The 14,350-nt window shown below is 39.0% G+C and overlaps 1 protein-coding gene across 2 annotated transcripts; it reads right to left on the reverse strand.

Moving 5' to 3' along the window:
• Positions 1-224: 224 nt before the first annotated feature.
• On the reverse strand, positions 225-13,872 carry syt5b (synaptotagmin Vb). Of its 2 annotated transcripts, none has more exons than XM_061231587.1 (9): positions 13,755-13,872; positions 10,491-10,667; positions 8,873-9,051; positions 5,792-5,890; positions 5,531-5,698; positions 3,603-3,770; positions 3,264-3,381; positions 969-1,102; positions 225-882 (listed from the first exon to the last, which is right to left on the reverse strand). In XM_061231587.1, exons 2-9 carry the CDS (start codon positions 10,660-10,662, stop codon positions 673-675), a joined length of 1,248 nt encoding a protein of 415 aa, XP_061087571.1. In that variant the 5' UTR covers positions 10,663-10,667; positions 13,755-13,872; the 3' UTR covers positions 225-672. The 2 variants fall into 2 exon arrangements, with proteins under 2 accessions (XP_061087571.1, XP_061087570.1); XM_061231586.1 differs by lacking the exon at positions 13,755-13,872 and adding an exon at positions 13,396-13,622.
• Between the last annotated feature and the right edge of the window lie 478 nt (positions 13,873-14,350).

A 14,350-nucleotide genomic window follows, 5' to 3' on the forward strand; every position in this document is an offset into this window, starting at 1 on the left:
GAAAAACTACCATCGAATGGACGTTAACTTCTTTTGGAAGCAGCTGCTTCACCGTTTTCTGTCTCCGTTAGCTTTTTAAAGATAAACATTCCATCTGCCAAATCGGTCATTATTACATTGCACTGGAAATATTAAAACTAGACTAGGCAGGATTCAGACTGCATCCTTCTGACCAATCGTCTGTTATGTAAAATATTCTGATGGTCATTCACAGAGGCATATGGTTGACAATTAAATCATTTATTTGACAACAGTTTTCTCCCAAAAATCTTTACAGAGAAAGCATTCAAGTGAAAGTGATTTTACTGAGCATTTGTGCTGTCTATTTGAGAAGAACACCCTGACTATATACAGAGAAAAAAAGCAGAAACAAGCATGCACACACACGCACACACACAGAATACATTCACACACTTTATTTTCACACACCATAGGAGATACAACATTTTCGTGGTCACTGAGGAAAATGGAAGGGAATGTAACAAAATAACAAAAATGACACAAAAGTACAAATACAGTAAAAACCAGAAACCAGAAAACAAGAAACAAAAATACATACAAAAGAAACCAATTCAATATTTTTTAAAGGAAGAGGAAAGTATTTAGAGCAATCTGGCTGTTTTTCAATAGAATACAAATCAAATCACAACCAAGAACTGAAGAAAAAGTAGGTTAGCGATGGGGTCCCTTGAGGGCAGCATCCACTTCTTCTTCAGGTTGTAGAGTATGCCACTGAGCAACAGGGCGCCTTGGATTGGCCAGCATGTCTGACCAGTGGCGGAGCCCCACTCCCGTGGCCCCGTAGCCAATGAAGAGTTTGCCAATGGGGTCATTGCTCCCCAGTTTGTCATAGTCATACACTGTTATCACAACCTGCACTTTCTACACAGAAACAGAGAGAGAATAACACAGTTTGTATACCCATTATAAGGGGAAGCATAAAGAAAATATTTCGAGAAATGCAATACCTGTATCTGCTCAAATGGAATCTCAAAGCTGAAGCTCTCATTGAAGTAGGGATTGAGTGTGTTTTTCTTCACTGTTGTCTTCTTCTTCTTCAGTCGCTTCCCATTGTGTTGCAGTACAATCTTCACAAAAGGATCTAAAAAAAATAAAATCATTGCACATCCAGAAACCACATGTGCAAGTACATAGTTAATATTAGTAATGAAGGGCAAATTCCGTGATGTACTTGCAGAGGCAGATGACATATTGGCTGTTCAAAAATGGAACAGGTGGGCTACTTTCAATTTTTGAGCCAAACTGATGATGAAACAGGTTTTGTTGCAGCTGGCGACATTTACAGAAATGTATACTATTCCTATTGGGTCAAGAAAATACATTTAACGAGTCGTTTAACAAGAGAAAATATACAGTTTTAGTTTGTAAATCGCATGGTAAGTGGATGACAGATCCGAATTTCATTTTTATTTCCTGGTATTGTTTTTATCACCTTTTGTATCAGACCACCCAATTTTTAGGTGAGCAAAAGTATTGGAATATGTGGAACAGGTGTTTCTTGTTGCCCAGATGTGTCCTGTTAGATTGATTGGTTAAACAATACATTGTTCTGAATGTCTACTCTTAGCCTTGGGTTTTGCCTGAGAAGACTGCATTTGTGTTAGAAAGGATAAATCAACATGAAGACCAGAGTCTTTGGTAGGAAATCAAGCCATTTTGAAGCTTAGAAAAGAGGGGAACTCGATCAGAGCCATTGCACAAGCATTGGGGATAGCTTGTACAACAACTGTTAAAAAAACCCCCACAAATAAAGCTGGCATTCTGAGCAACGACCGAACAGGTCGACTAAGGAAAACAACAGCAGTTGATGACAGAAGCATTATGAGAGCTGTGAAGATAAACCCCAAAACATCAGTCAGTGACATCACAAACAATCTCCACAGGGCAGGGGTGAAGGTATCTCAATCTAAGTTCGAAGAAGACTTAGAGAGTAGCAATATAGAAGCTATACCACAAGATGCAACCCACTCATTAGTAGTAAGAATTAAAATGCAAGATTACAGAGATGAGCCACAAAAGTTCTGGAATGTTTTATGGACTGATGAGACCAAGACGAACCTCTACCAAAGTGATGGAAAGGCCAAAGTGCGGAGAAAGAAGGTATCTGCTCATGATCCAAAACATACAAGCACATATGTAAAGCATGGTGGAGGAAGTGTCATGGCTTGGGTTTGCATGGCTGCTTCTGGAGTGAGCTCACTGATCTTTATTGATGATATAACTCATGATGGTAGCAGCAGGATGAATTCAGAAGAAGGCCAAGTCAATCACCAGACTTTAATCCAATTGAGCATGCATTTCACCTCCTGAAGAGGAGATTGAAGAGAAAACCCCCCCGAAACAAACAACAACTGAAAGAGGCTGCAGTAAAAGCCTGGAAAAGCATCACAAAGGAAGAATGCAACAATTTAGTGATGTCAATGGGTTGCAGGCTTGATGCAGTTATTGCAAGCAGGGGATATGCTACCAAATATACACTTACTGAGCACTTTATTAGGTTTTTTTTTTTTTTTTGGTTTTTTTTAGACTTCTACTGCTATAGCCTATCCACTTAGACTTATGATGTGTTGTGTGTTCAGAGATGCTCCTTTGCCTACCACTTTTTGTAAAGTGTGGCTATTTGCGTTACTGGCACCTTCCTGACAGGTTTGACCAGTCTGGCCATTCTCCTCTGATTTCTGTCTGCAGAACTCCTGCTCACTGGACTGTTTTCTGGCACCATTCTTGGCAAACTCTAGAGACTAGTGTGCGTGAAAATCCCAGGAGATCAGCAGTTTATGAGATGTTCAAACCACCCTGTCTGCCACCAACAATCATTCCACAGTTAAAGTCATCGCTTGGATAATAAGCAATAGTATACAGAGTATCAGTGATAGCTTGTCTGGAGTGCAATTTGGGCAGCTATATGCGAACAATCCGAATAAGCCCCCACGCCATTGGGTGTGGCAGTTAGAACCCATTTTTAACCAATGAACTTGAATTATTGTACAGTTGTACAATACAATTTTTAATTATTGAACTTGAATATATTTTGAAACCCGAATTTAAGGACTATAAACACAGGCAGAGGGTCAATGTTTTAACACAAAAATCTTACCTATTGTACCTTTAAACAATATCAATCAACAAGATTTGCTGAAAATTCCTTATTTTTTCATGCAGGAAGATGTTTAACTCTATTTTAATCTTAGTTTTGAAACTACATTCAATATCTTTATTTTCTGCTACAGTAAGGGCTTTACCTGATAAGCCACCAACATCCATCTTTTTGAGGTTCTTGGCTTCCATGATGTTGACTGTAAGTTTACCAGCCGTGGGGACATAACGCAGAGAGATGCAGACGTCACCCAACTTCTCTTGCTGCGAAACAGACAGCCAAAGAGATAATACTATATAAATGTCTTTGAATTAAAAAATGATTTTTAAGCCAAAGATGGGAAAATGGAAAGCAAACATTGAACAAAAAAATAAAGGGAAGAAGTAGGATAATTATATGAGAGGAAACAAGTGAGTAGATGAAGGAGAAGTAGTAAAAGAGGATTAATTAGTTTAGAAGGTCACTGATATCTGTTTCTAATTACCTCCTCTTTTTCTCCATTCTCAAGATCCCTCCATTCATGTAACGGTTGGCCCAAGTCCACACTGTTCATGGGAATCTTAATCTCGCCAATGACATCATGCTTGGAGAAACGGTCAAAGTCAAAGACCTGCAATACCAGAGTCTTCCCACCCAGCTCTGCATAAGGAATCTGAATGAAAGAGGGTGAAATCAGAGATATTTGTCATACCAATTGCCCACAGAGGAATACTTCCTGTAGAATGCACATGGTAAATGGTAAATGGCAGGCATTTATATAGAGCCTTTACCAAAGTGCTGTACAAGTGATGCTTCTCCATTCACCCATTCATACACACACTCACACACCAACGGCGATTGGCTGCCATGCAAGGCCCCAGCTCGTCAGGAGCATTTGGGGGTTAGGTGTCTTGCTCAGGGACACCGCCCAGGCGGGGAATCAAACCGGCAACCCTCCGACTGCTCTTACTGCCTGAGCCATGTCGCCCCACATGTCTCTTATTACCGAAATATGCAAAGAATGTGAATGTCATGCCAGTAATGGTATTTCAGTTCCACTGAGAGGAAGAGGTTTGATCAGGTACCCAATTAGGCAAGTATATCACAAAGCAACTTTTTTTTTAATTGACAGTTTACAGAAGCTATTAAATTAAATGGAGAATACTTCTGGATAACTATTACTGTACTCTCAAACACATAACCCTGGAGTTGTGAGTCAGAGGTGCCAAACACTAACTGCGTCACTAGAAAATGATCTATTCACCAAGCATAACTTACTTAGTTGGTCTTGTGAAAGAACAGGGCATTGCAATTACATTGCTAGCATTTAGCTGATGCTCTTACACAGGTTTGTATAGTATCTACTAATACAGCTGGATGTGTACTGAAGCAATTCAGGTTGCATGTCTTACATGCTCAAGAGTACAATGGCAGTGTCTGCCTGGGAATACAGCTCACAGCCATTGGATTACAAGGCCAATGGCATAAACATTATATTATGCTGCAACCTAAATACTAACCTGAGTACCTTCTAATTCTGTGGTAAATAAATAACTAAAGGTTCCAGTAAAATAAAATATTTGTAGTTAGCAATCGCAACGATGAATAATCTCCACTGCTGTAACGTTAGCTACCTTAGGCTAATGTTTGCCATGTGATACCATACAAATGCAACAGTATCATGTTACAGCCTATTTCTTAGCCATAGTCACTCATTTCCAAGAACAAAAATATTTGTACACCTACACCTGTAAATTATCAGATGCTTTTACTTTTATAAACAGTGCAAGTAGATTGCCTTGCAGTAGTAATAGTGCCCCCCCACACATATAAAAACTCCACACATAACACCTTGAAAATCGCTTTTCTCACTCAAGTCATTTGAAGGACATCAGCTCTAAAACAGCTCTGGAATGATAGTTGTTGAGCAGGGAATCATAGATACAGCTCTGACAGCAGTAGCCTGCTGTAGAGTGGTCACAGAAGTTTTGCCATGCTACTTTGCGACTTCTAACTAAAAATATGATTTGGATGACCAGTTGCCAGAAGTCGATTCATTTTAGTTTTTTAAGTGTCAATAACAAGGCAGATTCTTTAAATTGTCCAAAATAAAAGTCCCTCCACACCGACGCAAAAAACGTGCATTTCAGTTTGTTTCCAAACCAAGTAATAACGTTTGTGTATATATTGTTGAAGGTGACAGTAATGCAGATAACCACGTATTACAACAGTGGTATACAGAAGGGCATCTCTGAACACACAATGCATCAAACCTCTAAGTGGATAACCTACAGCAGCAGAAGTCTTAATAAGTCTAAAAAAATAAGTCTAGTTATTTATTATTTGCTTTCGCGATTGTTAGCCATATATCTTTCTTGGTTGCTAGCTTACCAGTGAGCCGATGCTCACTTTAAATACAATCACAACACATACCTTAAAGATAAAGGTTTCATTGAACACTGGACACAGATTCTTGCGTTGGATCTTGGTCTCATACTTCTTCTTTTTATCAGGGAGCAGGTATACTTTTACGTAGGGGTCAGACGTTCCCCCCATGTCCATAGCAGCCAGGTCCTGGGCTTGGAGGATTCCTACTATCAGCTGGGAGAGAGAAGACCAACAATTTTCTTGAACAAATTCAATCAAACGACATTGAAACTACAGAACAGGCATAACTCTGGCTATAATCCTCACCTGGGTATCAGTGAAATTGTAGTCCAGAGTGAATTCAAGCTTCCCTAAGTTCTCCCGTTCCTTCTCCTCCCCTGCCCCTTCTTGCTTATCTCCTTCTTCCTACATGGTCAATTCAAATACACATTAGACTAGGAGTAAGGATGGACTACAGAATAAGTACTTTATTGAACCCCATGGGGTAATTTGTCCTCTGCTTTTGACCCATCCTATTTACTTAGGAGCAGTGGGTAGCCACCATGCGGCGCCAGGGAGCTTATAAGATGCACAATAAGCTGTGCATTTTATCGTGGCTGCATCGGGTCTGGGCGGCACGGATGGTGCAGTGGGTAGCACTGCCGCCTCACAGCAAGGAGGTCCTGGGTTCGAATCCCCGTGGGTCGGGGCCTCTCTGTGCGGAGTTTGCATGTTCTCCTCGTGTCTGCGTGGGTTTCCTCCGGGTACTCCGGTTTCCTCCCACAGTCCAAAGACATGCATGTTAGGCTGATTGGAGAGTCTAAGATGCCCGTAGGTATGAGTGTGTGAGTGAATGGTGCGTGTGCCCTGCGATAGACTGGCAACCTGTCCAGGGTGTATTCCTGCCTTTCGCCCAATGTGTGCTGGGATAGGCTCCAGCCCCCCTGCGACCCTGATCAGGATAAGCGGGTTCAGATAATGGATGGATGGGTGGATGCATCGGGTCTTGAACCACTAATCTTCCGTGTCCCAGTCACCTTAGCCACTACATTGCAAATGCTCCAACCCTCTACAATAATTCAAGATCATTAGTTGAAAATTGGTTCTAATCGCCACAGCCAATGGCGAGGGGTTCAATGTCAGCAGGTTCACAGAGAAGGGAGAGGGATTAACAGTGTTGTGGTTTGTGGATGTTTATTGCTGCACTTCCTCTCTTGATCGTTAGAAGTCCGAAATTATCTATTGTACCTTTAAGGCTGATTGTGGTAATCCATGATTTTGCTTCTTCACAACAATGTACAAATAACTTCAGCCTTTAGACAAAATGGCATACTGTAAAAAAAAAAAATCATATTTCTTTACAAAACCAAATGGTTGAATTTAATAATTGAGTTATTCCAAAGAATATACAGTGGCTTCAGAAAGTATCCAGACCTCTTTGTACACTTTTGTAGATTTAATTTGCCATAAAATTGCCATTTTTGATATCCTGGTACTTTGTTGAATTCATTTTGCCATTGATCTTAAATAGTGCCCCTGGACCACTGGCAGCAAAACATCTACAAAGCATCAATGATCCATTGCTATATTTGACAGCAGGTATGAGGTGCTTCTCCTCATTGTATGCATTCCATATTGCCGACAAACATGTTAATGGTGTGTATGGCCAAAACTTTCACTCTATGGTCTCATCTGACCATAGCACTCTCTTCCAGTCGTAATTCCAATGAGACAAGATGCTTGCTGTTGTTTATTGTGCTCAGTAAGGGCTGTCCTCGTGCCACCCAAAGAGTTTGGTGGTATGGAGGTGCCATTTTATGTAGTTTTGTTTTACTTGGTGACCCCAAGACACACCCAATCTCCAGTTCTTAATCTGTGATCCTTTGGTTTACTTATGGCCTCCCTCACCATCTCCCTTACCATCTATGGGGATAATATGCACTTGCATCCTCTTCCTGGCAGGTTTACAATCATTTCATGTTTTACGCCTTTTTATTTATTTATTATTTTTTTGTATCTATTACCTGACTTGTGATGGTCAATTACCAGCTGTGTCTAGACAGTTTTCCCATACTGGTGGTTGACAAAAGGGTTTTTACATGCTTGCATTAACTCATTTTTAAACTCTACTGAAACAGGAAGTAATGGAATGACACAATATAGTTCCTTTAAACTGTGATTAATTAAATTATGTACATTTTGTATTGCCAATTTCACTTCACTGTTTGATTTTATTTACAATAATTGTTAGGGATGTCAATAATTCAGGCACCTGTGGTCTTCAGAAAAAATGATATTACTAAAAAAACATTGAAATAAATATATATAGTTTCCACATACTGTTTGTTTGAACATAAAGTATTCTACTTTATTAGGTAGACCTGTACACCAGCTTGTTAATGCAAATATTTAATCAGTCAATCATATCATGTGGCAGCAACTAAATACATGAAAGCAAGCAGACGTGGTCAAGAGGTTCAGCAGAAATGTTATCTAAGTGACTTTGACTGAGGAATGATTGTTGGTGCCACTCAGGGTGGTTTGAATATCTCAGAAACTGCTGATCTCCTGGGATTTTCACACACAACAGTCTCTAGAGTTTGCAAAGAATGGTGCAACCAACAAAAAACATCCAGTGAGCAGCAGTTCTGCAGAAGGGTCACCTTCCTGTCAGCTTTGACCGGCCCTTCTCCTCTGACCTCTCTCATGAACACATTTTTGCCCACAGAAATGTTTGCCCATTCTCTGCAAACTCTAGAGACTGTTGTGCGTAAAAATCCCACCCTGACATTTGGTGTGAAAAACAGCGTCTTGACCATGTCTACATGCTTTTATGCATTTATTTGCTGCCACATGATTGGCTAATTAAATATTTGTATTAACAAGCTGATTTACAGATCTACCTAATAAAGTGCCCACTGAGTGTATATGAAATAGGGCCCTGGAATGGAATACTAATGTGTATGTATTCATGTATTGGTAAATAAATTTGCACAAACATCTGAAGAAATCCCTTGTCTTTTTATCTTCTTTCACACTTAAATAATTACCTTTAAATAAATCTCTTTTGAGTCCACAGTACATAACAGCTCTAAGTGACCAGTGTTGGGAAATAATGTTTAAGGTGTAAGTTTTATATGAAGCATAGAATACCCTGTCAGGTATGGAGTTCACCATTGGCTCTTATAAGGAAAAGGAGATATTTTCTATATCACCTTTCTTGGTTTTCTTGTTTTCACTTCTCCTTTCTAATTAAATTGATTTTCATTTTTATTGCTTCCATGCCTAAATCTTGACCTTCTGTTGTCTCTTTATCGGGTGTTTTGTGTTTCATAAAAGGTCCACTCAAACAGGACAGTATATACAGTATGAGCTGAACAATCTGTCTCAATTTTCTCATCTTCTCACCTTCTCTGCACCTTCGCCTTCACCCTCTGCACCTCCCCTCCGTCTGCGGCCAGCCTTCCTCTCCCTCACTTTCTTTGCTTTCTTCTTCTTGCCAAAGCATTTTTTCACAACACAGAAGACAAAGCAGCCTACTAATGCCAGGACCACCACCACAATGGCTCCAACTGCCCACATAGGAACTGGAAAAGGGAAATATTGTAACCAAAGTAAAATAAATCTGTCTTAGTTAAAATAGACATGGGCAGAGTAATACAGATAAGAGGATTCAAAGATCTGAGAAACATCAGCTGACTACGTGAGGAAAAGTTATTTATATGGCCAGGTAGTCAAATAAGTAATATAAAAATGCATATGAGATTCTGGTTCCTAAGCAACTGTGACAAAATGAAGCTGGGTCGAGTTGCCCTGGAAACAGTGATCTCGAGTCTTTGAAAGTGAGAAGCTCACAGAAGTGTAGATGCCTCGTGACATAGCTCAGTAAAGGGAAGAGTTGGAGACAAGACTGAGCTAAAGACAGTAAAGGGGAAATACAGGGAGGTGCATTGTGCTTTGCAAGATGACAGATTTGTCTAGTATGGCAGTGTAGTATAATGCCAGCAGTGTATTATGGAGCCACTAGAAAGAGATTGCATCTTTATATATTAACCTGCTGTGCAGACAGACATAGGTAAAGGAAAGGAAATGGAATGAAAACAAATATATGGACTCACGTCTGTGACGATGGTCTGAACAATGCAAAAAAGAAAATGGAATGAAGAAATTGAAAGTTACGGATGGACAAGATGATATAAAGCATAACACAATATATTGTGCCCATCATGATGTCAGTGGAGCATGTGAACCCTTTTATGTTCTGTCTCGAGAACAGTATTCTGAACAAAGTATTCCTCTGTGTTCAGGTGCTATTCTAACTGTAGGCGATAACCTCTTACTAAGTGTCTGTGTTTCTCTACTGCACCGTCCCTTCAATCATCACCACAATTTTGAAAACATTCTGAATTTGTGATAGGACAAATAAATTGTTAAATATTGAACAAATACATTTAAATGATTTCAGAAAAGCTATTTGTTTTGTTACTTTTTTCCTCTGTCAAGGCTGAATTCCAGCAAAGCCATTTTAATCTTTTACCATCTCATTTGTGCATGTACTCCATTTAATTTTTCTGAGCTCCAGTAAATCTCCCCAATCATATCAGTTTTGTTTATTGTCCTTGTGTTCTAGTTCAGTTAAAACAATCTATTAAATTACACAAATTAGCATAAACTGATGTCAGGTTACAAACAGAATTGAAAACTGGCTTAAAGACAACATGAATATATTACATGTATATATTAAGGGAATAATTCCATGTTTCTAAACAGAAAAGGTGAAGATACTGTATGACTTTGATTTAAGAGTAAACTTCAAATTGCTTTGAATTTTTTTGCTTTGAAACAGCTATCCTATTTATAGTACTCACAAACTATTCTGCACAGGAAATAAATGTTTGAAAAGTTCTCAAAATTAGTCTTACTTCTTATGTCCTTCACTCTTCTTTAATGTGCCATGTATATTTCCATTTATATGTACCTCAGCCTGTAATTGTATCACACTAAATCTGAAGTTCTCACTACTCACTTGGCAGTCTGCCCAGCTCATTCATAAACTTGGTCTTCATGTTGTTGAAGTTGTGGCTGGGGTGGTGAGCAGGCAGGGCAGGGGCTGGTGGTGCTTCCTGTGCAGGGGCGGACTCTGGCTCAGATGGCTCTGCCGCCCGCCGCCCTCTGACTTCCACTCTGGCCAATCCCATTGTAGCTGGGTAAAGGAAATATGGTAAGGAACATATACATTGTGCATTACTGCATTGTGAAATGACACCAACCATGGTGTTGGATATCTGTAATTGGTTATTGATATTATGTATTACTTTTTCAGTTCCACTGTAAGAGCAATGTACAGAATATCTCCAATACATTATGGTGAGAATACTGTATACAGCTTCTCTCATTGAGACTGAAAATCAACTATAGTTCCTTGCTATTATATTATCTTACAATATATTATCTCACTGTATCACAATATGAAAAGAGAGTACCAGGAATATAGAGTTCTATATGTCTTATGAGTATTGGTTCCTGCATTTTCCAATCCCAGTTTATTTCCCATCTTGCAATATGCATGTGTCTCTCACACTCTCCTACTTCCCTGTCTCTTTCTGTTTTGTTTCCCAGCTGTTTTACATACCACTACTTCTCCTACTCCATCACAATCTCTCTGTTACTCCTCCCTCTCTCTCTCCCTGGTTTAATGGCTTCTGCCGTGAGAATGTGGTCACATACAATGGAACTCTAAGCCAGCTGCCCAACATGGCTGACCCTAATCCCCAGTCACTCTCCCCCTCCCTCCGTTACACGCTATGTTATCCTTCTCTCTCCCCCAACAGACTTGTAACAAGATTAACTGCAAAAATTAATCCAAAAATCCCAAAGCTTAAGTAAATAAGGGACAGTTTGGCTCCACCCGCTTAAAGCCCTTCTTCTTCAGCCTGAATCTCTTTTCCACAGGCCCAAAGGAAATATCATAGAAGTTTGTTTTTGGAGATGTGCTGGCATACTGACACTAGGGAGGAAATATTTTGAATAATATCCCTTTGTAGAATAGCAAACCCCATCCCTCTTCTACAATTACAAACCACAAAGCACAAGCAATACCAAAACACCTGTCGTGTAGCTACGCATACGGTTCCAAATGAACTATCAAAAGCCTGTCTCTATGAAGATAAAGAGCAGAGAATCCTAATCACTGAATGTTTTTATCCTATCAGGGCATTTCATTATCTAATGGAGATGACTACTAATGCATCCTATCACTATGCACATTGGTAGCCCATTGCATAGATAAAGCACATCAAATGTTTATTACAGCAGTATACATCAACAGCATCCAATTGTGAACCATGGGAAATGAATTTGAGCAAATGTAATGTAAATCTATCAGCATTCTTCTGCAGTATGAGCCATTTTGACACATTTACAAGCTTAGTGGTATTTGTGAGGTCCACGAGGTGTATTTGATGGGATGTAAGCTGTTTGATGCAATATATGGCTTTGTTGAACCAGATGACATTATTAGCTTCAAATTTAGCAGGAGCAATACTCTCTCAAGGGAATTGATATCAAGTGATTAGACAGAAATTAATGTGCATATCAGAGCCCTGAATGAGTGAATGCCACAGATAGCAATTGCTCCACCAATGTAATGCTGTTCCAGTCACAGTGGACCATTCTTTGGACAAAAAAATCAGCTGCAACAATGCAAATGGAGAAAAAAGAGAAGATTGGGTCCCTCATTGTCCCCTGCCAAGGACCAGACTTTGGGACAAAGCCCATAAATACCAAATACCACCTGAGGTAAAACTGGAACACATGAGAGGCTGAACATTATTGGCTGTGACAAAGACTCTGTGTTGCTCAGGACAAAAACAGTAAATGCAGTCACACACTCATTAATTTGTTTTTAAACACACAGACACACATACACAAGCACATATAGATATATAGCAATTCAGCAGCATCACATAATAACATCTATAACAGATTATATTATGTGAAATTAGTTGCATTTTATTGTCACACTTTTGGAAGAAAAAATAACTGCTGAATAATAACTGAAGGCTTATGGATTTAAAATGGAAAATCTGAATCTCACAAAAAATATAACAGCGATATGTATGCATGATTTTTCTTTTTAGTTGCAAGGGTTTCTGCAACTAAACTGAAAGACACGGAAGAACATTTAAAAATTCTGCCTGGATTCCAGTTATGCCACAAATCATTTTCATTTAAGATGGAAACACAATTACACTAACATTCTGTAAACAACAGAAAACATTTCTCCAGTTTCAACAAGCTTCGATTTTAGCACACAACATGACGCAACAAACAAGGAGATGCTCTAGTCACAGTAGAAGTAATGCACTCAAGCCTACTCATTATTTATGTTAAAACACTTTTGGAACTTTACAGTCTATTCCATAATCCATTATTCGTATCTATAATATCCGTATAATATCTTGACGGATATTTATGAAAGCACGATTAATCAAAACATCAATAGCGATCGCTTGTTCAGTTAGACCTACATTGCGATATGGTGACATGAAGACATTATAAGACATTCACACACTGGAGTGGATGTACTGCATTGCGAGGGTGTATGGGAGAATACAATTATAAAACAAAGGTTGTGTTTGGAAAAAAAAGAGAGATAGATATGTAGCGAATTCGTTTAAAGTTATTGCAACTTTTGAAAAGCAGACAAAATAATTAACAAGGTGTATATTTACATATAGCCTGGCAGATCATACTATAAAATAATTCCCGCGAACCTCAAACCGTTTAATTCGTCCACGCATGTTAAACAAAGCATAAATCATATTATCGACAGGCCTGCACCGTCTATTAATAATGTTATGTGCTGCACGCTCCAAACTTGCGAATTACTATGCGTCTATGTGACGTTAAATGATGGATTAAATACTTACCTGTAGGCCAATATTTTTGTATTTTTTGAGAACAGTTTGAGAACACCTCCACGCTGAGATGAGACAACTGTTGCACAACCTTCCCCTTTATTTCCCTTGAACATTCGCCTAACCACCTTTCAATATTTTCCTTTCTTGCCAGCAATGCACAACACAACCCCCTCTCTACCACCGTTAAGCCAGAGCATAGTCGAATCACTAAACCAGTACTCGGCTTAATCTCTTGCTCTCCCCCTCCTCTCTGTCAGCTACACATCTGTTGCTGTATCTTCCTCTCTCTCTCAAATGAAAAATCGACATACACAGTATAATATTTGCCATAGAACTATAGAAACACTGCTCATTTCAGTTTGTAATACCTTTGTCAGTTTATCCAGAACAACATTAACTGTTTTTTTCTGTCAGCAAATGAAGACATCTCCCCCTTTTCTAATCATCTCCCCAGCATAATATCTAACCCACAATATCTAACCCACCTGGAGGCAACTTACAGTTAAATAGGAAAACATCTTTTTTTATTTTTTTTTATTGTAGTTTAAATATGTTTTCAAATATTTATTCAACACAATATATATATACTGGCACACAGCAAATAAAAAAATAAAATAAATACAAAAATAATTTGTCAGGTGAATTCAGTGAAGATTTCTCTGTGATCTCACAAAGTGCAAGAAGAAAATTTTAAGCTTTTAATGGCTTTTCAAGAATCTGACAACCTTCAGGCCAAACTAAATCGAGAGCTCAGTAATTTGTTAAGCACATTAGCCTTAGGGTGCTTCTCCTCACTGGATATACGAAGGGTGAACATGCCAGTGACTGACAACAGCTAAGTCTAGGGGGAAGTTGAAATTGTTCAATATCCGTTTTCCAGCTTCCGTATACTGTATACCCCATTAAAGAAAATTTGTTTGCCTCTCCTATCTCTAGTTCCTATCCTTTCACTGTAAAAAGTCTT

The sequence above is a fragment of the Conger conger genome, chromosome 2, assembly GCF_963514075.1.
Source record: "Conger conger chromosome 2, fConCon1.1, whole genome shotgun sequence".
Lineage (NCBI taxonomy): Eukaryota > Metazoa > Chordata > Actinopteri > Anguilliformes > Congridae > Conger > Conger conger.